The sequence below is a fragment of the Triturus cristatus genome, chromosome 3_2, assembly GCF_964204655.1.
Source record: "Triturus cristatus chromosome 3_2, aTriCri1.1, whole genome shotgun sequence".
Taxonomy (NCBI): domain Eukaryota; kingdom Metazoa; phylum Chordata; class Amphibia; order Caudata; family Salamandridae; genus Triturus; species Triturus cristatus.
Genome location: NC_140584.1, coordinates 1,053,941,678 through 1,053,966,267, shown reverse-complemented (window position 1 = coordinate 1,053,966,267; position 24,590 = coordinate 1,053,941,678). Strand labels below are relative to the sequence as shown.

The 24,590-nt window shown below is 43.7% G+C and overlaps 1 protein-coding gene across 1 annotated transcript in view; it reads left to right on the top strand.

The window, feature by feature from the left end:
• The window catches only part of KCTD7 (potassium channel tetramerization domain containing 7), a 136,696-nt gene that overhangs the window by 73,679 nt on the left and 38,427 nt on the right, over positions 1-24,590 (top strand). The window contains exon 3 of the mRNA XM_085649758.1: positions 9,724-9,902. Coding sequence (XP_085505884.1) covers positions 9,724-9,902 — 179 coding nt within the window. The remainder of the gene's footprint in view (positions 1-9,723; positions 9,903-24,590) is intronic.

The window sequence follows — 24,590 nt, the reverse complement described above, 5'->3', positions numbered from 1 at the left end:
CATGAACCGTGCAAGTAAGAAAATTCCTGGACCTGGAAGAACACCTGGAAGAAGAAAGAAGAATCTACTGACTGCTGGGGTAAGAAGGTTTAAGGATTCCTCACTCTGCTGGTACCCAGGGATCTGAATTACTCTTCAAGTGGCAATTCACTGGCCCGTGTTGCTGCTACAGGGATACAAAAGGAAGAAGGATTTCCTGCTCTGGAGACGATCCAGCTGGCCAGTTAGGACCGGTCACCCTTGTTAATCCTACCTAAACATGTTCAGTTTTGCTTTCTAAAACTATTGAGTACGGCTAAACTGGTACAGGTACCTGGGTGATTCACAGGGGCTCCTCAGAGCACAGAGGGATGGCCCACCATTCACAATAGAGGCTCAAGATGCTGAATGGTGACAATTGCTAGTATATAATAAATCCAGTGGATCCCCCGTCTAACTTGCATCTAGCAATGCAGCAATGGCTAGGCAATGGTTACGTTATGTTAGGGTAATCTGGTGTTGAGAGCTGTGAAGTTCGAATTGGGTTCACCTTGGTGGCACTTGCTCACAATGGGGGCAGAACCAATGATGATTCTGTCATTGGATACAAAAAAAGTGATTGACTTAGTGAAATTGCCATTTATGCTTCATGTTTTAAGAAAGATTGGTCAAGGTCCCAAGATGCCTACTTGGATAGAATTGCTTTGCAAGGATCCCATGGTGATGACACAATACATTGACGCAGCCTTTCCCTTGACATATGGGTATAAGATAGGAATGTACCATATCACCATTTCTTTAAGCCCTGACTCTGGAACCCATTCGCTCTTGGATAGGTAGACACACCTTGGTTAACAGTGTGAGATGGAGCCCAGAATGGAAAGATAGAATATCATTATGTGACAGACAACAAAAGGGCAATAAGTAGACTCCTTAAGATGTTTGGGTTCTTTGGATAGTTCTCAGGATTTAAGATCAATTGGGACAAGTCTGTCCTATTTGTTGGTAATGACAAGCAATCCAGTCAGAACAGGAGCTATTCTCCTTCATGATTGAGGCTTAGAGTTTCAGATACTTGGGGATATACATGACCAGAGACAAAATAGTTTCTATTAACACAATTTAAGGGCACTAGTGGTCTGCTTTAGGAGTGAGGCAACGAGGTGGACATGGCTACCTTTATCTCTGCGTGGAAGGGCTGCAGTCTTTAAGAGGACTAAATATCCTAATTTTCTACATGTTAGAAAATGCCCTTGTAAGAAATGGAATATTATTTGGTGTGGGAATCACTCACTGCAGAGAATAAGAACACTACTCCATTAGAGTGAACCCAAAAGTTGCTAGATTAATCTATGCTCAACCCCTTTGTAGCGACGGCACAGAACAGACAGGCTTAATTTAGAGCAATGTATAAACTATTTCTACAGTTCCAAAGCAAAAATAAGACCAAAACAACAAAAATCGTAAACCAAATAAGAAAAATAGAGTAAATAAAAATAAAATGACACCAAGATGAATAGAAAAAAGTAGCACGAAAAAGTGTTAAGCACCAATTACAGTCTATGGTTGCGGTAGACCAAGACCTAGGTTCACTTTGAGGTCACCTGAGAAGGATCCTGAGGTCAGGAAATAGAGCTGGGGATCTGCTACAAAGTAAACTGCATCAATGGCTAGGCAATGGTTATGTTATGTTAGGATATCCTGGTGCTGAGAGCTGTGGAGGTGGAATGTGGGACAGCCAAGTCAAGGATTTTCGCTTTGAACTCAGTCTGCAAAAAGTCAGAATCTCTCTGTGGAGCAAGTCAGCCGGCTGTATCCGGGAAGGTCTCACCAAAATGGGTTAGATCCAGCTGAAGCTGTTGATTTTTGATTTTGGAGGGAAAAGTTCAGAGTGGGGAAAGTCAAATTTAGTAGCCAAGACTGTAGTCTCATCGGTCGACTACTTTCAGCACCTTAGCGTGGCCAAAATTTCTACCTTGAGACTTAGTCTCTGAACCGAAGCTCGGATTTCTCCAGCCGGACTAGGCAGGAGGATGTATCTGAAGAGAGCTCCACAGGTTTGGATACCTTCTCGCCGAGAGCACTGATTTGTTGCTGTGGAGAAGTTCCAAGTTTGACAAATCTGTTTCTTCAGTCCAACAAAGTCGAGCCTTCCCAAATCGGCTCTTGTGATTGGTCCCAGTCCTCTATCAGCTCGAAGTCAGAATTTTTCTTACTACCACAACTTTGCAGTGGTAAGCCCCTTTTTCCTCATCTGCTCTTCACCTAAGGCTCCCAGGTTTCAGGGGGCCTCTTAGGAGTTCAGGGTTTAGTTCAATAAATGCCTTCTACGGGGTCCAGTGAAGGTCCAGTTGTTACTGGGCAACTGGTCATCCAGGAAAGAGTGGTTCTTCTGCTTCTCATGTCCTTGTAGCCACACAGGTCACCCCACTGACCATTGGAGTCCACATCTTTGTGCTGGGAACAGAAGGGAGCAGGTCCAGTACTTCACTCCTCACACGTTACAGCAAGCAGGGTTCAGTCCTCTTATCTTCCACAGTCCAGAAAGTATTCTGAGGAGGGTGATTTTGGGTGGCACTTTCGTGGTTGGCACTAGCTAGTGGGTGGGGGTGACTTCTGGGTCTTCCCTAACCAATGGGGTAAAAGTTCCCAGGGCCAACCCTACCCACCCACATTTTCAGAAGCTCCTGTTTGCTCTTTTACAAACGATCCCACAGTGCACCATACTCCTAAAATCCAAGATGGGTAAACCGCTTCTCCCCTAAGCAGAGCCTGTGGTATGACCTGGGAAATGTGTATCCCTCTCCTTTGTGGTCACTGGGGGTAGCTTCCCTCCCGCTGGTACAGAGCCAGCCTAGGGAGGGGACAAGGGTTTACAAGTTAAGTAATTTCCTGGGTCTACCCTATTTGGTCTTTCTGCAAGGTGGAGAAAACCACCTCCTTACAACCAGACCATTGTGTCTGCTCTTGGACCAGTTTTCACATTTCATTAAGGTCAAGCACTGACAGACCAACTGTAAGTAGGCTAATACTAGTTAGCCTGCTGCAAGATCAGGCGGGTAAAGGTTACTTTCTAAAAGTTACTGTTTCTAAATATTTATTAAAAACCAGACGTTTCCATTAAAATTAATTTTTTAAAGATTCAAAAATAGTCTTTGAATGCATTTTGTAGACGTTTCCTGTCAAACGTTACAGATTATAGTTTATAATGTATGCTTTGACATTTTCTAGGATTCAGCTACAGGCCTACCAGTGAAAATGGCTTTTGGGGGCTAGTCACTGGAGGAACACCCCAACTTTAATTTTGCACATGTTCCACTTTTAAATATCAGGCAACCTACCTTGTTGGCTGCAAGCTGTACTTAGGGGTGACTTTTTAATACTTAAAAGCAGAGTTTCATACCTCTTAAAAAGGGCTATTTTTAAGTTTTAGGCTGCTGCAATCAGTCTAAACATAGTTAGGTTGAAGCCATGTTTTACAGACCCTATCAGTGGTTGGCAGAATAGGTTTTGCAGTCAACAGGGGGTATTTAACTTTCAGGCACTGGGTGCATTTTCTAATCTACACCATATACTAGGGACTTGTAGGAAAGTTCAATATATCAGTCAGAGGAAAGCTATTATAACCATGTTTTTAATAAGACGCAGAGGAACTTTACTTCTGTTTAGAAGAATTAAAAGTGCACAGAGCTCTAAGTCTAGCAAAAATAGGGCGGGTTTGCTACAGCTCTATATTGGATATCTGACAGGTTCGTTAGGATGGTGGAGGCACGTCTTCAAAGTTTCTGTGGAAAGGAGGGATGCCCAGCATAGCACTGACCAAACTCTAGAGAGGTGTGTATGATGGGGGGAAGTGCACTGCCTCACAAACACCATCATTTATTAGCTGCAAACCTGATGATTTTAAATGTATGGGGGCAAGAAGAGTCTTTGTTAAGTATGGATTCATATAGAATAAAGGAGGGGGTATTGTCACACTTTAGACATAGAAGAAGCTGGTGGCAAGGCTGAGGGGTGTGTATTGACTGGTATTGAAGATAGCATGTGGAAAATGTCAAGGGTATTGTGATGTTTTAGTGCCTGCAATGGTAAAATTAATAGAAAAACTAAATATAAAATGTAGGGACTGTTTCCAAGTTTATACATGCCCCAGCTGATGGCTTTAAATTGTTTATCTGTTCATTAATGGGTGTCTTGAGCTTTATTATAAATGGCCATAATGGTTCTACTGAAGCACATGTAAATCCTTGGACTTCATGAGTTTCATGAATATCCCATAAAAACTGCCAACGAATGCTATTGAAAGGCTCACTGCGTCAAGAAAGACCGTGGCCAGTGGGACAGCTATATTGAGTGGAGCTGTCAAATCCTTTGCATGAATGTGAACACTCCTCTTACCTATAAAATGATTCTTTTCATTCCATTCTAATTGGGAAGGGCCATGTTGAATCTTCTAGGTACAATGGCAGCAGAAATCTTATAGTTTGAATTCCACAATGAAATTGGGCATTAAGGTCTGCACAGCTCACCGTCCCCTCAGCTGCCTTCCCCTCACAATTCCATCTCTATTAGGCCTTCCCAAGTGAATTTCCATTGCCTTGTTCCCCATTTTGGTTTTAATGGTAGTTTCTTTCTTATTGGCTTTCCCTCCCTTCTTCCTGCAATTGCTCCTAATTCAGCACGTGGCTCGATCAAATTACTGGTTTGGGCGGATAAAGAATGTAAAACTACTTGCTTGTTTGTACATTAACATTCCATTTGCTACTTTACCTACTTAGACATGGGTATCATGTCATTGCATTATGTTTAAGCCCCCTTACGGCTGGTTGGACTGATACCGAGATTTGATTTTTCTCAATGTGACTATACCTGGACTATGGAAATTCTAATAAAGTCTGTTTTAAAACCAAAACAAAGGTCTGCCCAAATCACACTTTTGTCAAGATTTGGAAAAATGCAAATTTGTGGCAAGATTCTACTCTTAGGGTGACCCGGCTAGTTTCTTGAAACCTGGAGTAAAAGTAGAATTTTATCACAAAATCAGTTACAAAACTGATTACTCAGGCCAACTCAAACTAGGTATTTTCTATGCAAAAGGACCTTCACTATGGCACATCTTATAGTTATTGGGGTTGTGAGCTCCTGAAATCTTAACAGCTAAATCAGACCTGTAACCAGGTCACCACAATACAGATCTCTACAGAATGCAGCATGTATATGCCTGATTCCTTCACTTTCTGTTACTACTTGGGATATTACTAGGTTGCAGATTGTAAGTGATTTTGTGGGAAGGTTCTCTTTGCCGACATTGGAGGGGCATGCATTTACAAATCATTTTGCCACTTTTATAATCCTGTTTCCGCCACCTCAATTCAGCCTTTATTTCCTTTTTCATATAAAAAGTGTACACAGTTTCTGGAAATACGCCTTGAACTGTATTTTAGGTATACCTGTACCATTTCCCTGTGCTTTACTACTCTCAATTAAACTTTCTGTCACTAACTTAAAACTTGTGAGAGGAGACATGTGTCAGATCTATCAAAGACATCAAAGCATCAGACCTGCCAGAGGACACATGTTGCAGATTTCATGAACCTGATGATTCCCAGCACTTACTATCAATATCACAAGCATTCGAACACACCTTCTCTAATGTGAATTGTGTCCATCTCAGTCAAAAATATGATAGTACGAAGAAAAAATGTCATGTGGAGAACCCAAACACACCAGAGTTTTACTTACCAAACAATGTCTAATCTGCCTAATCCCAGCAAATTTTAGGAGAGATCTAATGTAATTTGCAAGAACATTTGCAGTACAATCACTTCCTTCATGAACTGTAATTAGGATTTAGGCCTTTGAGGGAAACCAAACCCACTTTTCTGAACATTAGAGAAGATTTTGCATGGAGCAAGCGAACCCAATATAGCTGATGTTTTCAGGAGTTTATAATAATCTGTTATCACTTAACCCAGACTATGTGTGGAGGTGAGAGGTTTTTTTCTTTTTGGGGGGGAATTCAGGATACTGCCTCCTATAGCTGCAAAACACCGGTGTATCCTACCACCCTCGCGATCAAGCCTTAGCACTCTTTTAAGAAGGAGAGATTCTAAATGTTTTTGTTAGGAAGCCTCCTACATCTTATTAGTGTTCTGCTTCATTATCAGGCCTCATCTGATGGCCCCTATGAAACCGGGTTGGCTCAATTGTTTTTCAGGGAGCATTTGTGATTTAAAAATGCCTTAAGGATGCCCTAGTACCTTTTGTATAGTGACAGACTGACTTCTTGGCTGTGACAACCCCTGTACCCTACTTCTTTGTTGACATGTTTCAGCCCATTCTAATGGTTTTTAAAGGTCCCTGGCTTTTATCAGGACTGGACTCTCAATGGCCCATATGTGTATTTAAATATTACTACTGTCAGGATTGCCTTAGCCTTATATTTTAAGGACGATGTTGTACATTGGACAACAGACTACGTGCAAGCATCTGAAACAGCCCTACTCGCATGTCTTCTGGTAAATAGGGCATATAGTAATGTCTGTCATCATGTCCACCAAGGATTCAGAAGTCAACCAAAGGAGGTGAAAACATGTATCACATATTCCATGCCATGAACCAGCTTAGAAAAATCTTCCTGGTGCTTCATCCCAGCTGTCATGTGGTGTTGAAATGGGCCCTTGCAGGCATCTGAATTAGTGCAACATAATGGTTTAATGACAGACTGAAGAGGCAGCAGAATCACGCTTCCAGTCTGCAACTACAACACAGTAACACAAGTGTAACAACAGCCTTGAAAGTGCTCAATTAATTCCCAATAGAGTCAATAATAAAAACCAAATCTCTTTGAATGATCTATAGGAGCTACTGGTACACAGGCCAGGGCTACATGCACAATCCTGCTCTTCACTCCCGAGGGGATCTACATTTTGCCATTCCACCCCTGATCCACCTTTAAGCAAAAAGCGTGGAAGCGGATTACTGCGGCTCATCTAGCCTATGCAATACCTTAAACCCCATCTGAGGGTAGACCACAACCACCAACAGTTGAGGAAACTGCCCAAGACTGAACTGTTCAGGGTGGCATTCAGCTGCAGAGATGCCTGCAATGACAGGTAGTGACTAAGGAATACCCGATAGGGTAGTTATGGATCTAACTTCTACATAAAACTGAAAAGCATAAAAAATAAGAAAGGCATTCCATATAGGAAAGAACCGCAGGTTTTCATTGCAGTTGAGCGAAATGAGCTGAAGAGCTTTTAAATATGTACAAATAAGAAAAATAGATATAAAGCTGTCAAATTTACAAAGCATTATGGAATAGACACTTGTTTAAGAAACGTTTGAACTCATGATTTATGTACCCGATCTTCCCATTTGTTTCCTTCATGAATGCATGATCTTTGAGGATAACTATGTTCCCCATGAGTCCTTGCCCAAACTGGCTTCTGCAGATAGGTCCCAGGTGACGCAGGATGCATGAAAGCAGATTCCAGAAAGGAAGAAAGCAACCCACCACAACACCATATAAACCTCTTACCACCACAACACCATGTAAACCGCTTACCACCACAACACCATGTAAACCGCTTACCACCACAACAACATGTAAACCGCTTACCACCACAACACCACGTAAACCACTTACCAAATAGGATCACCACACTTGTGTTACTTTCAAATGCTACCTCTCTCCTTCAACAAAATGGGATTTAAAGATTTGAGACTTACCCATAAACCACAAGTACCATCAACCAAAACTAACTAAAAATAATAGGCTACCAGGCATGACAATAGCTTTGTTTTGAAAACTGCCTTAAAGGAGTCGAAATATGGCATAAGATAAGGGGAAAGGTAGTTCAGAGGCAGAGACACTGCATCAGTAGGTGGCATTTGTCTTATAGATAGCATCCTCTTGTGTGCATCAAGCGTTTTGTTGTATCATCAAGGGTCGTATTCCAGAAACCTTGCACTGGATCAAAGCAGAACAAATCCAATTGCACCAATGTTGATGCTCGTGTAATGGGGAATGAAATAAACCGTTTTTGCATCCAGGATATATTTTTTAAAGGATTGTTTAGAAACTCTTTCCCTCACACAATTAATTATAAGGAATTAACGATGTTTTGTGAATTTCTAATTTTGTCTTTACATTTTGGCAAGCATGAGTCAAATTTAGGAGGGAATTTGATTGTATATAAGACAGTTGTCTTTATTTAAAATGTGCCATTCCAATCGGTAGACAACATCTGTGTATGATCAGGGATCTACACTTATTAAAAACAATCTAATCAAATTCTTTCATGCCTATTTCATATTATGTTCCCCATGACATACAGGACAAATTGTCATCCCCAATTCAAACTATTGCACACACTATTGCTAGACTACAAATAGCTCATAATTAGATTACTCCTGAATCACTGGACTTTGCCTCTTGGCTCTTAATCGTATTGTATTGTTACCATTAGAAGGGCTATATTTACTCTGCACAGAATTAATCTCCTTTGCTAAATAGGAATTGTTATAAATTGTTTATATTTTCAGGTTTAACTCAATTTAGGTAATTCTGTTTTGTACAGCCGTCGTTTATTCTTGATTGTTTATTTTGCCTCTCTTGTATTTTTGCTTAGCAGTGTATCAATCTTCTTTAAATAAGTTACATTATGAGTTTTTGAGATCTTAATTGGAAACCAATAAAGGGATATTAATGTTTAGGAATGTTTCAACAAACCATTCCTCCGTTTTTGCCTTGGTTCAGAAAACGTTCTGTAATATGCACTGGAGCAAAATGTAATTTCTCCACTCCAAATCACACAGAAAGCAAAATACTCAATGATTTACCCTGTGTTTTTTACTAGCTATATGAATAGGATCCTGCCACAGCTCTCTTTGATAACGAGACTGTCATATTATATTTAGCACCAGAAAGCCAACTGGATTAAAATTAGATTGTCAAAAAACATTGCAAAATACGCACCAACGTTTTGCTAATCAAATCGGATTTTGTGAACCAACTTATATACAAATAGGATGGTTCGCAAATTGACAAGTTGCATGAGGATCTCAGAATAACCTGCTTAATTAACATTTATTTGCTGCAATCACAGGAATGGTGACCTGCAAGCTGCAGCAGGCCGCCATCCCTGTGATTAAAGCAGCTTGTGTTCATTAAAGGAACCGGTTCGGATGTGAGTAAAAAAGGTTTTCAGTTTTGGAAAACTGGGGGCAGGAAGTGGTCCCCTGGATCAACAACTACTACCCTGGAGGCTGCAGAGGGGAAGGGTCCAGCTTGGGGGTCGGTAACTGTTTAAGGGTTTGCTAACAGAGCTGCAGACATAAACCATTGATGTATGCTATACTGCCCTGCAGTTTGGAAGGAACGCCGCTTCCAAATTGTGAGTCAGTGTGGGGCACTGACCCATTGTGCGATTCAGAAAAATGTTAATGGGGTAAGTACATAAGGGAAATGGAATTTTGCAGTCACAAACCTTGTGATTTTGCTCAAGATTTGTGACTGAAAAATCTCTTAGCACATCTGGCCCATATTCCTTAGAAGCCCGGATGAATTACACTATTTGTTGGGCACTATCAAACTTTGAGCAAAATATTTTTGCTTTTGCATTTTCTATACTTTCTTGCACTTCTTTTAAATGTATGAAATTGAATGCAGCGCGCAAATATCATTGACAAATATTTTGTTCGATGCCTTTTAAAAGATATTTTTGTTTTCTGCGTGCTTAGAGATGTGCTAAACTACCTCCGATGTGGTGATTTGCCCACAAGAGAACGCGCAAAGGCAGTTCATAAGGAGGCCCAATTTTACTCCATCGGACCACTGCTGGAGAGCCTGGAGGAAGTTCAGCCGCTCACAGGGGAGAAAGTTAGACAGTCCTTCCTGGACCTAATGCCATATTACAAAGGTAAGTCTAAATGCGTTGGCACACTGGTTATAAGACACAGGGAGCCGGTATGCTGTATTTATAAGGAATGTTGAATTCACAGAATCGTGTAGTGATGGTAGGAAAAGTCGACCTGGCACACAAATCTGATAGTATTTCTAGCTATGGTGGCATCCAGTCACACTAGAATCTGTAGCTTTACCCTGATGGGCTTCTAAATCTCACTGTCTTTTGTGACTTGGGTTTTTTGAAGTTCAGCTGTTGGTCATCTTTTTTTAACCTGCATTATACTATATAGTTTAGTTTCCCCACCATAGATCTAAATCTCGTCTAATGTTGCTTTCTAACAGTAGTACTGTCTAATCCAGAGTGCTCAACTTGTGCCTACTTCATGTTTCTCAGAAGCAGAGTAGTTGGTTCTGGGAAAGGGTCACCTTCGGTTGGTGCTCCATGGTACCGCTATGGTGTTTCTCTGCAAATGTGACAGAGATACAACATCGTTACCAGATCCCTTGTGTAGTAGTAAGGCTCACTACAACTGGCCTGGCCAACCTACCTCTGCTAATCTGGAATCTTTCTGGTCCAATTATCCCATCCAAGCTCTTTTTTTTAAATATGAGACAGCATCACTGCAAGCCCTCACACCTCATGCTCCCCTCCACGACTCCTTTTGTGCTATGCGTTTCATGTGCTTATGAGTAATATCCTTATTTTTCTAAGATAAGTCAATTTTCATCTCAGGAAGCACTGCTTCCTGCAAGGACCTCACTCTTCTGCATGCTGCTACAAAATGACTTTAAAACCCCTGGACAAGAATACTTGCACAGTCTGGGCCAGATTCTCAAAGGGCTTCCGCACTCGTGGTGGAGGCCCGGCTGTCGTGGCAGAATCTCCGCACTCAAGGCTGAATCTCAATTGTGAATTTTCATTGCGTAGATTCTGCCCGAGTGTGGAGACTCCCCTATGACTGCGGGGCCTCCACCACAAGTACCGAGACCCTTTGTGAATCGGGTCCTAAGAGTCTTGTTCCCTCTCCTGCTCTCGTATCCGTGCAATAGCAAATCATCATAACCCATCTGTGTTGCAGTTAAATGGATTTTAAACCCTGTTTGCATTCTAGGGTGTGATCATATAGTACCTGCCCTATAGAACGTCATGGCAGGATGCAATACTAGATCTGTTTTGTCTGCCCATTCCACTGGCTATTGCAGCCTCTACTGGTCCATTCATGGATTATAGTTTTACCTGGGCTGGTTACTGTTTGAAAGCCAGAGTACATATTGTACATTCTGGGAGTGCCAAGATTTTCTCACTGCTGAAAATTACAAATATTAATGATTTTACAGCGGTGGAAAGATATGTGAAGTTGGGAGAAAAGCAGGATGAATAGATGAATGTAGGGTAGTGAGAGAGAAAGCGCGGTGGGGTTAAAAAAAAAAGGGGGAGTTAGTGGGAGAGATATAAGATAGAGAGGTGAGGGGGTGAGGTAGAGAAAGGGTGAAGAGATAAATAATGTAGTAGAGGCATTACAGATAGACAGGTGAGGTAAATATAGATACACAGTTGCGTTAGAAGTGAAGTAGATAGAGGAAAGATACAGGGAGGTCAGATGAAAAAAAGAGAAGTGCGGTACAAAGAGGAATGAGGCAGATAGAGGGGATTGAGAGTGGTAGTATAGATGTGCGCCCAGGTGAAGGGCTAGGTCATGTGATATAGGTAGAGGGAGATGAGTGGAGTGAGGTATATTAAGATTGAAATGAGGTAGACAAAGGTGAGATGGATAGAGCTGAGATAGAGAGGATGAGGTACATAGAGGAGAGAACACATGAGGTAAAGTAAGCAGAAATGAGACAGACTATTTTGCAATTTAATTGCCAAAAACTGCCTGGCTGCTCGAAGGTTGTGGCTGGATAGGCCAGGCACACTTGCACACTAAGGGGTAGATGTATTATTGTTTATCACAACACATTGCAGAAACCAAAGTTGCTGCACTTCATTGTGCATATATATATATATACACACACACATATATGTAATAAAACATGTATGTAGGACGTTCAGTCACATATAACTATAATTACATATATCTATGCAGCCTATGTTAAGGGCTAAAAATGCCCTATGTACATTGAGGTTTTCTCTAATAAACCTCTTACTAGACTCAAGCATTTCTGTAAATCAGAAAGAGAGAGCAGAAGGTTCAAGTACACAGCTTTTATTGAAAAGAAAACTGCAAGGGAATGCAAAGGCATTGTTTGCCAATAGGCTGCATTAAAAGCATGGCCTTTAAGGCCTCCAGGACCTCCTGCATCCCATCATACCTCAAAGGTGACAGGTCAGTTATTTTTTCCAGCTCCTTCCGTGAGGATCCTGGAGCAATGAGCTCTCTGTTCTTGACTTTTTGTCAGAAACTGCTTTACAAAATTCATTTTTCTGTGCTTTATGAGACGTCTTTTTCCACCTACAGCGAGATATTGTTTTCTGGCAGGAATTTTGTTTTTTTCCTGGCACAAATGCCCTTTTTCTGTCAAGTGCCATACCTATGGCAAAAAAAAGGCACAGACTGGCCCCACTCAGTCTGCATCTTATGCCTACCTGATATTCATCTGCCTGAGTCTTGCCACCATTGTCAGAAACTCTCTAAAAGAACATTAAACGATAGAGAGAAAATACGTCTCCTTGGTCTTCAAGAGAGGGAAAAATCAACAGAAGGACCTCCTCCAGTTTTCTCCTAGACTACCTCTCTTCACAAGGCTCCATCCAGAAGCGGCTCTCCTGACAGGCATGTAAAAAGGAAAACAAGATAAGCATCCAGAGGTAGGAAAATACATAATTGTTCTCTGTCAGGATCGACGTCAAAAGTGCCCTTCAAGTGCAGCTGTGGGTCTTGATAAGAGAAAAGAATTCTGGCAAAGGTACAGGCCTTGTGACAGGCACCCCTACCATCAGAAAGTTCAAACCCCTCACTGGGTTCCACATCGGCAGCAACACCAATGGGGAAGATCTCACTACCAGTCCCGCAATCAACGCGTGGATGAGGAGCTAACAGACTACCAATAGCTTCCCCCAAGACATTCGGCAAGCAATGAGGTGTCGCTTCCCCCCATCGCTCTTACCCACACCGGTGGGGGTAAGTATAACCAAACATCTGAACAAATGGCGCAACATCACCAGCGACAACTGGGTCTTGAATACTCACTTTGCTTCAAGTCACCTCCTCCAGCTCTTTTGAAAGCCTCTTGTCATCAGCAGATGCTACTACAGAATGATGTCTCCACTCAGCTTAACAAGGAGGCGATAGAGGAGGTCCCATTCTCTCACAAGGGATTAGGAGTATACTCTTGGTATTTCCTTGTAAGGAAAAAAGGTCCAGAGACTTCAGGTCCATTCTGGACTTACGTCAGCTAAACAAATACATACGCAATACATGCGCAAGAAGAAATCCAGAATGCTTGCTCACCACCAGATATACCCCCAGCTCCATCAGGAGGACTGAATGTGTTCCATTGTCCTTCAGGATGCCCTACTTCCACATTCCAATTGGCTGGAAGCATCGGAGGTTTCTGCGGTTCAAATTGGCATCCAAGCATTACCAGTACACGGTGCTGCCTTTCGGCCTGAAATCAGCCCCTCGCACGTTCTCGAAGTGCATGGCCATCATAGCAGCAGCCGCCTTACGAAAGAAAAGAATATTCGTCTACCCATACTTGGATGATTGGCTGGTAAAAAGTTTCTCTCCAGATCAAGCGAAGAGCCACTACCACGTTTGCATCAGGACCCTTGGTTAGGTCTCCAGGTCAACGTAAAAAATCAATATAGATTCCAATCAAAGGCTAAACTACCTAAGTGCAACCCTGGACACAAAAATAACAAATGTGTGTCTTCGGAGGAGAAACTATCCTCAATTGCTCTGAAATGTGTCAACCTCCCTCACATTATGAACCCATCGGCCAGACCGATGGGGTCGCTCCTGGGATCAATGGCATAATGTATATTCCTTGTTCCCAATGCCAGACTATATATAAGACCACTACAACAGAATCTGGAAGATCAGTGGCATCCATCCACAGACCATTGGGACAACAAGCTCATCCTTTCACAAGCTGCAAAAGGTTTGCTACTGTGGTGGTCTCACTGACAAAATCTGCTGATCGGTGTCCCATTTCACCAGGACACTCCAATGCAAACGATCATAACAGATGCCCCTCTCTAGGGATGGGGTGCTCACATGGGTGCCCTACAGGCACAGGGCTTGTAGTCGTCGAAGGAACGCCTATACCACATCAACATGCTGGAATGGCGGGCTGTCCATATAGCCCCCAGTCCCTTTATCCATTCATTCAAACCAGCACGCTCCTAGTCCAAACGGACAACATGACCTAGATGCACTACCTAAACAAGCAAGGGGGCACTCGCCCCTTTCCCTCAAAGCGCAGGCCATCTGGAACCGGCTCATAGCGAGGAAGTTGACAATGTCAGCGATTCATCTGCTAGGAGTCCAGAACACACAAGTAGACTCTGTGAGCTGAAATTTCGCTGACTCACACAACTGGATTTGGCACAATGTCATATAAGACATTTTTCGAGGATGGGGACATCCGCAAATAGACCTGTTTGCAGACGAAAGTGACAGAAAAATGCCTAGACTTCGCATCCAGTTTCTGCCAACCAGGAACAAAGGGGAATGCTCTGGTCCGAGACATTTCTATACGTGTTTCCCTCTGATTAACCTGATCCCGACAGTCATCAACAAACTGTACCAAGCCAGGAGCAGAATGATCCTAATAGCTCTGGAATGGCCTCGCCAGTGGTGGTACCCGGATCTGCTCCACCTGTCCGAAAGACCACACAGGAGACTTCCATGCAGACAGGATCTCCGCTACAAGCTACGCAGAAAGGTTTTTCGCCCCAACCTTTCTCCACTGAGCTTGACAGCATGGCTCCTGAATACCTGCAGTATGGACACTTAGGCCTTTCGCAGGAGTGTATTGACATTCTTAAGGAGTCAAAACAGCCATCCACCAGACTTTTCAAGTAGAAGAGATCTAACATGTGGTGTGTTCAACATGAACTCCATCTATTTCTGGGGCAGGAAGATTTTATATTATCTTATCTTCTACATTTAGCAAACTCTGGTCTGCAATTCTCATCTATTAAGGTACATATCACAGTCATTAATTCTTATATAAAGTCCCCCACACAGAGGTCATTCTTCCAAGTTCCTGTAGTGAAGGATTTCTTAGAAGGATTGCAGAAGGTGTTGCCACCTATATGTTCTTCCTCTTCTCCTTGGGAACTAAATGTGGTTCTTTCGCAACGTATGGATCTCCCTTTCAAACCTATACATAAGGCATCCTTAAACACGTTACCTGGAAAGCTGCTTTTCTGGTAGCTATTACTTCGGCATGCAGAGTCAGTGAGATTCAGTCTCTCTGTGCCAAAGAGCCTTACATGGTGTTCCATGCTAGTTCATTGAGTTTTCTCCCCAAGGTAGTGTCTGATATCCACATCAACCTGATAATTTCACTCCCTACGTTATTTACAAATACTTCCACACCAGCATAGAGTATTGAAATTTTATTTAGACAAGACCAAAGCCATCAAACATTCTGACCATCTGTTAATTATGGCCCTATGAGAACAGGCTTCGCCTCAGCTAAGCAACCCATTTCTAGATGGATAGTTTCTTGTATCCTATTCACCTACCAAGTAGCCACCGTAAAAAGTTACCTGTCAGACTCAAAGCCCACTCCTCAAGGGGCAAGAATCCCTTGATCAAGGATAAAGTGCTGCTCTTATCCTATTAAAGCTTCCAGCAACCTTCGATTCTGTCTACCATGATCACTTGATTGGCCACCTCTGAAACATGGGGTTGGTGGACTTGTTCTTGCCATATTAAGCACTTACCTGTATGATTGGAAGCAATCAGTGGCACTCAATGAATTCACCTTGGATTCCTTTTCTTTCCCCTGTGGGGTTCCGCAGGGATCATCATTGAGTCCGATGCTATTTAATATTTATTTCAGGGCTGGCCGAGTTAATTAGATCTTTCGTATTCTTGCTTACATCCTATGGCGGTGGTCTCTATGACCAAGAGTTTGCAGGACACTGGCATGAGATTCCAAAACTGAGTGCGAGCAGTCAATGTGTGGATGGCTTATAACTCATCTTCACAAGACCGAGATCATTCTATTTGGAAACTCAACATCACTCTGGCCTTCTTCCTGGTGGCCTCCTGAACTAGGATCTTTTCCCACTACTTTAAGAAAGTTTTGTAACCTGGGAGTGATGTTGGATGATAAACTCACCTTCGGAACCCAGGTCAATGTAGTTACATCATCTTCCTTCCACACTCTGAGGACTTCGAAGAAAGTTCTGCCTTTTATAGCATCGGAGCTTCACAAAACAGTTGTGGCATCTATGGCCCTTTCAAAAATTGACTACTGCAAAGCTCTGTCCATGAATATGCAACAACAACATATGAATACATTTCGAAATCTACAGAATGCTGCTGCTCGACTGCTTTTGGGCATTCCAAAATTCTAATCTGTCTCACCAGCACTTAGACAGCTGCACTGGCTACCTGTCAGACAATCAGTCATCTTTAAAGCTCTTTGCATCACGTTTAAGGGCAGGACTACCTGAAGAAAAAATTCAAGTGGCACTTCCCACTGAGGACCCTAAGATCCTTGACTGCAAAACATTCTCTATCTCAAGATTTAAGTTAGCTTCTTGGTAGGAAGAAGCTTTGTCAACAGTGCCTGCAAAACATGGAGTGCACTACTTCTCTACCTAAAAGCCATCAAACATTAATTGCCCCTGAGCTAGAAGTTATTAGGTATCAATTGAGCTAGCGCCAAGACACCTATGGGTATACGTGCGCTCAAGAACTTAATTTAACATAACTTTTGCCACTGTGCCCGTGCCATAAAACCTCTTTGGGAGTGAAAACTAGATCACAATACAAGCATTAAAGACAAACTCAGCAGCAGGGGCGGATTGGCACTGCGGGCACTCAGGCATTGGCCGAAGGGCCGGTATCTCGGTGCCCTCTGTGGGCCGTTTTTTTCCCCCCTTTCCCAGTCCACAGAGAGCACTGACAGGGAGAGGAAAGCCGCTTTGCTTGCCGGCCGTTCAGCGATTATCAGGTGTGGCCTCTCCTTGACCCTCTAGGATGCCAAGCAATCATACTGATGGTGGGCTGGGGAGGGGTGATTGTGTGCCAGAATTGGCCTCCCAGGGGGCCAGGTGTTGCTCAGGCCTTTGAGCCATTGTCACCTCGGCCCCCCTAGGTCCCACGCAGCCCAGAAGCAGTGTTGCATAAACACCTCGCCCATAGCCCTTCTCATTCAGGCCTTAGAGGGCGAGAAAGAATGGGTCTCGTTGTGGGGGCCAGGTGATGTTTGGAACTCGCAGCATCTTCACCTCAGCCTCCCCTGACCCCATGGATGACCCGGCAGCTGTTTATTTTCTTTATCCCCTCCCCTGCTAGTACATTGCCCTGAGGCCGTGGAGGGCTGAGTAATTTACTAATAGCAGGGGCCTTGCTGCTGTTCATGTGCTCCTGCCCTGGAGGGCTGGGGAATAATTTTGTAATAGAAAGGGGCCTCACTGTTGTTCAGGTGCTCCTGTGCTGGAGGTCTGAGTAGGTTAGTAATAGCAGGGGCCTTGCTGTTGTTCAGGTGTCCTCGCTGTTTAGTTGCTCGGTTTGTAGGTCTTTGTCACCTTGGCCCTGTGTCCTTCCCAAGAACAATATCCTCCCACTTTTATTCCTTGGTTTTTTAGTTGCTCAGCTTGTAGGTCTTTGTCACCTTGGCCCTGTGTCCTTCCCAAGAACAATATCCTCCCACTTTTATTCCTTGTGTGTACATAGGCATATGCAGCCTGACGGCCAGAGTTGCAGAGATGGGGAATCCGGTTTGAGTCCCAGCGTCTTCTCAACATCCTGTGATTCTGGGCCCATCACTTCATCTTCCAGGTCCTTAAATAAAAAATCTGATCTTGTGTACTGCAATTGGTGCTCATGAATAGAACTCAAATAGCCTTTGTCTTGGGCTGAATTCACACTATATAAAACTGTCAAATGGAAAAACAACAATAAAAAATAACCAATTGTTCATGCTTTATGATTCTGAAAAGGAAACATAATTAAAGAGGACACTTTATAAAAACATGTCCATATTTTTTAACACCACTTTTCTGAGGCAAAATTTTAATTTTTATTTAATTCCCCTTAGTGCCTCCCTGTCTGCTCTTCTTATGCTGTGGAGGCTGCGCTCTGACACTTAAGTCATTCTGTACCTCTTATCGGGTGCACCATTCTACTTCTATGTTCTTTTTGTTATTCTGGGAGAGTCTAATCTTGCACTAAGATAACACTTCATAGTATTCATATTTTCCAGTGACTCCCTCCTCAATGGGGATCTTGTTGGGTGATGTTTGTGGCCTTCCTTTCCCTCCCCAGCTCCTGCCTCACCTCCAAATGGACACACCCCTTACTCACTGCCTGCATGAGTGGGAAAACAGCAGGCCTATAGGTTTCTGTCTCACTGCTCTGACCACACCCCCTTTCTCAATCAACCAGTAAGACACAGTTTCTGGATTGAAGTGGGGGTAAGAATTCATAGATTTCCTTCCCGCCTCCTGATTACCACGCCCATGTTAGCCAGGTGAGGGACATAAAAGCAGCTTGCCAGCAGCTTCCATCAGACAAATTCAAGTTGGACTCTACAGCACCCACCACCAGGAGGATCGTATCCAGAAGTCGCAGCAGGAGGTCAAAGCAAAGACCTGCCCAGCCCTCAGGTGCCCAGAAGACCCACTTGAACAGCCTACATCTTCATCTCTTTAGGCCCCAACCTTTTCCTATCCTTCCCAGGTGGAAGGAATACATGCGTAGGCCTTCAGTGACCCAGTCCAACTCCTGAGGCTTAGGAAGAAGCCAGTCCATACAGAACTACAGAGTGTTCACCCAGCCTTTTCCATTTGGTTACTCTTCTAACCAGATGCAGCACACTGCCAAGCTCCAACTCAAAAGGGCCATCTAAATCCCCTTGGCACCCCACTCTCAACAGGGTTGACCAAAATAGGCTGAGTAAAGCAGTACTCAGAGCCACATCTAGTGCGCCTCAATCGTGGTCCCACAGCAACCAGAACATACTGCACTAGGCTCAGTGCAGTAGGTCTGCCCCAAAGCTTTACTTGACTTGTAACATCCAGCACCCAGACATGCAATGTGTTGCTAGCCGATCCCTTCCTCTGAAGCAAGAAGGAACAGGTAGGAACCATTTTTAGAGCTTTGTTTACCATTTTTTTGCAGTGCTCCTATTCTTTACCAATGTTATTGTCTTTGTAAGCTTTAAAAGGCTTAATTTACTAAATATTTCTCTACAAATTGGTCCTCTAAGAGTAACCAAATGGTGTTTCATGAAAGGGCACGCCCTACGAATGTGGGCCACGCCCTTGAATATGGGCCACTTTTTAGGTCTCGCCTGACCCAGCGCTTGCGCTGGTCTGGCGAGACTTATTGAGAGGGCTCCAAAAAGTGCTACCAGGCCAGCCTAGAGCTACAGTGCATGTGCACGGGCGCGCGCGCGGGCCAAATTGTGATCCCAATCCGACCCTGCCTGGCAGAAAGGCCGGCGGTGAACCTGTCGGGTGGCAGTGTGACAGGAACTAACTTAAAAGCACCATCACAAGGCTCCTCGTTTGCTTCCTTTTTCATTCGGACAACACATCCAACTGCTAAGTTTGGCAGAAAGCGCAAGTTTAAAGTCTCAAACTGAAATATGTTTCATGGGAAAAGCATAAAGGTCCTAATACCAGAAGTGAGACAGATTTATGGCCACACGTGGCAACATTTAAATTCACGTATGTGTGAACTGCCTGTTTTGAATTCCAACTGAAAATATTCAAAAGAACACACTAGTGTTTCGTCATAATGGAAAGGAGATGAGTTTGCGCGTTTAGTGGCTCATTTGTTTTGTCTGTGGTCTTCCGTGTTTCTATTCTGTGGAGTATTCATGGACTATAAATGGTTAGGTCAGGCTGGGTTTTTACCTGGAGGCACCATCTGTTGGGCATTTGGGGCTGTGCTGAGCCTCTGTTCCTGCATGGCTGCTCCCCTCAGAGCCACGCCGTGATCCCCCTCAGAATTCCACGACTCCCCAAGTTTGTCTGGTGAGAATCATTGCCTGCGAGGAAGTCCATTGTTCAGATCTGTGATGGTACACGATTCAGTGGGAGCTGAAAACGAATGCGGTCCTCTTACACCTCTTGCCATGCACTGTGAACCATTTATCACATCATCGCATTTTACAAGCTAACCTAACAGAAGACAATCTGGCAGTGTTTGTCAGTTTTGGAATACCTTCGATCGCAAAACACGTAATTTGCAGATAACCGCAACATTTGCACATGTGCGGAGGTTGTCGAGTGCGTTTTTTTCTTATCCTAAATGCTGAGAATTACGATAATCTGACTAGAAACATCTCCTTTCTGCACACTTTTGATGACAGTGATGGAAGTTTTTCATATAATGTTTTCCTATAGCGCTGCTGTACCATGAAAACACACAAGATGATGTGAGGCACAGGGTCAAGACTGATTTGCATATGGCTGGGTCCAAACTGGAATGGCATGATGAGCAAAAAAACGATGGATTTAGGCCCAGATCTCTGTACTGGGGTGAATGTATGACATTGTTCTGCATTCTGTCCATCAAATGTTGTTTTTGCAGCTGTACCAATGAAGGCACCGACACGTTTTGCACAGAATATTACAAGAGGTGCAACTGAGGATTACAGATGACCTGCTAGGAATGGAGGGATGGCAAAGCGGAGTCGATCCTATTGGTCGACGCGCCTTGCCTTTCTGCTTTTCGCTTGGAGCGGTCCTTTGGTGCACTTGTTCAGTCCTGCAGGGAGAGCATCCACTGTCTCCTGCTGCAGATCCAGTGTAGGGTTGCTCTCTTTCAAGTGTCCTTCTTAGGCTGAACACCACACCTCTCCCTCTCAATACAGTATTTGCTTACAGCTATGCTTCTCACAGCATTGAGAGCAGGGGCCAGGGCTTAATTTGTAAAATAATAAGTGCCAGGGCTCTTGTGGGGCGGGGGGGGGGCACTGCAGCTTGCTACACACATTGCTCCAGCCATCTGCAAATGACAGTACAAATACAGCCACTAACTATCACACTCCTACAAGTAAAACTACTGCAAGCCCCCAAAGCCTCGGGGAGAGGAGTTAGCCTAAGGGCTAGGGCGCTCGACCTCGGACATGGGGAACTGGGTTCGAGTCTCGGTAATGACGCTGAACATCCTGTGATTCTGGGCAAATCACTTAATCTCCCCGTGCCTAACAAAGAATGAATGTGTGTCCTCATGTAACTATGGTGCTATGTAAGGCGCTCTGAGACCTGATTGGATTCGGGTCAAGTTCACGCGATATAAAACTCTGCAAAAAAAAAAAAAAAGCTAGAAGAATAACTTGGTAAGCAGGTATTAGTCATTGTAAATGTAAATACAACTAATAAAGTGCTGTTGTTGTGCTCCTACCTGAATTAGCCAGACAGCGCCACCATGTGACAGACTGTCATAAGCACTGGTGTTGGCAATTAGGTGCCGGTGTCGAGCACCGTAAACCACTGGCTCAAATTAATTACTGGCAGGGGCTGGAGCACCCACAACATGGCCACAATAAAGTGTAAAATCTCTCCACCTCAGCCATCCTTACACAGCAATTAGGGACAGACAAGCAATAGGCCTGGCCACGAAACGTCCTCACCTTCAAGAAAAGAAACTACAGTCTAGCCCTCACCCCTACCATCCGCCAAATGGCTGAGCTCAGGAAGAGCTAATCTGCTGCCAACAAGGTCTTCATCGAATTTCTAATGGTAGCCCTATTTCCACACTTCTCACTTCAGTGTCTGGATGTCTAATATCCAACCACAGAAATGAAGGCAATACATTTTAATTGTCTGAGAAGGGTCTCCTCTCCCCTGGTTGTATGTCTTAACAATGCATGTGCTTGCAATGCATGCCATTCACACACATTGCATGTACGAATCAAGCTTTTACCAAGCATATGCCTTTACCACGCATGTCTTTACAACGCAAGCTAAGTATATATAAGAATGGGAATTCCCTCTCTCTCTCTCTCTCTCTCTCTCTCTCTCTCTGTATATGTATATATATATATATATATATATATATATATATATATATAATTTTATTGAAATTGGGGAAACCCCCAAACACCCTCCCTTTTTCTAGTTACCTTTACCACCCTGACCCACCCCTAAACCCTAAAACACACTTGCCACCCAGTACCCCTAACCACTGTAAACCCTAAAAACACCTTTACCATGCTATACCCTTATCTAGTTATATACCTTAAAAACACCCTTACCACCCAATACCCCCACCCACTCCTAATTCTAAAAAAATTCTTAACACCTTATACCCCTACCCAACCCTATACCCTAAAAACACGCTTGCCACCCAATACTCGTACTCACCCCAAAAGCCTTAAAACACCCTTACCACCCAATACCACTACCCACCCCTAAGGTCTAAAAACACCCTTACCACCCAATACCACTACCCAACCCTGAACCCTAAAAACACCCTTACCACTCAATAACCTTACCCACCACATAACCCTAAAAACACCCTTATCACCCAATACCCCTACCCAACCCTAAAAAGACCCTTACCACCCTATACCCCTAAAGCCTAAAAACACCCTTACCACCCAATTCTATTCTATTCTATTCTATTCTACAGGACTTGTAAAACGCATGACTACCGGGGGGCCTCTCAGTGCTAGAACCAACACAGCAATGGAGTGGGAGGAGGCTATCACCTGAACAGCTAAGTTTTCAGGGCCTTTCTGGAAGGACGTTCTTGGTCCAATTGGCATCATTCAGTTGTTAAGGAGTTCTGAAGTATGGGGCTCTATAGGCCCCCGAATGGCCTCCCCATCTAGTTCTGAGAAACTTTGGAGCAGTCAAATGGTGGACAGAGTATCTTTGTTGCCTCCCAGGGGTAGAGGGGGAGGCTAGACTCTAACAACACTGGGCCCTTGTGAAGTGCTTTTTGCAGAATGCATAGAACCATGAACTCCATCCATTGCTCTATGTGAAGCCAATGAAGTTCCACCAGTGCATTTTTAGTAGACTGATGCCTCTGGATGTTCAAGAGAAGGTGGGCAGCGGCGTTTTAGACGACCTGCAGCGTTTTTAGCACATATTGAGGATAGCCAAAATACAGAGCATTGCCATGGTCGAGGCGAGAGATTATCCGGGCCTGAACAATATGCTTTCTAGATGAATAAGGAAGAAGGTCAAGGACCTTCCTAGGCATTCTAAGAATGCCGAAACAGGTGGCTGCAAGCATTTTGTCTTGACAGTCGATAGTGATTTTGTTATCACGCCTCATGCCAAGGCTCTTTACCAGGCTTTTTGGGCTTGAAAGGCACCCAGAGTGTCGGCGAGTGGTTACTAAAGCTATTGCTCAGCAGCATAACCTGTGACTTGTCTTCATTTGCTTTTCAGCCGACAGTTTGCCATCCAGCTAGCCACTTCCTGTAGATAGGGGGCCAGTTGAAGGTGATTCGCAAACAAAGAGGATGGGCTTTTTAAATAATGGCTTCACCACCACTTGCTTCCAATGAGGGGGGATCACCCTACCGGTTAGAAACATGTTCAGCATTTCTAGCAAGATAGGGAAGATACTTTCTGACCCTTGAACAAGGACAAGGAGGTGGGCTGGATCTAAGGAGGAAACTGACTCTGCCTTGCTGAATAAGTCTATAAGAAGGCTCCGTGTAAGGTCGGGGAAGACCAGAAGGCCATCTTCAGGTCGCTCTATGAGGGGCCTTCTGGATAGAGGATCTATAAAATTTGGCTTATCAGAAAAGAACAAGTGAATGTCCATTATCTTCTGTTGAAAGAAGTATGCCACATTGTTGCTGTGCTCCACGGATGCTTCTTTTATGGAGCTGACTGATTTGTGCTATGTAATAGCTTTAAGAATCAGTACATTTTCTTTGGGTGAACTGGAGGTTCACCTTTGTAGAGTAGTAGGAGGCTTGGGAGATATTAATTTGTCGGTGGTAATTTCTGATGACATCATAGGACTTCCTCCAGTTCTTCTCTACGTGCTTACATTCTTTTTTTTAAGGCCATAGATGGGAGTTGCACCAGGGAGATTGGTTACCACGCCAAGCACTCTTGTGCCATCTTGCCAGCAGGACTTGGTTTAGCCAGTTGTTAATCCACTCATTGAACCTAAGAGTAGACCTTGTAATATGGTCAGATGGTTCAGTTCTAGTTTCATTCAGGGAAGCTGACCACTCCTTCAGGTGTAACTCAGGCCAGCGCTGTTGCTGCCTCCTGGACAGTGGGAGGGGAATAAAGGGGAAGGTAAGGTGATGGGGAGTAAAACATGATCTGACCAGTTTACAGGCAGGTGACTTTACACTTGTAGGTTAGTGATGTTACTAAATTCTAGATAAATAGTATGATCTTCTTCATGAGTAGGCCCTCAACCAATTGTGTAAACTGTAGGGAAGCAAGGTCTTTTAGAAGATTTCTTGAGGCACCATTATTGGTATCATCAACATGTAAATTAAAGTTGCCAAGCAGAGTGAATTGTGCCTTATATATGGCCAAGCTTGTGACCAGTTCGGGGAATGCCTGTAGGAAGTG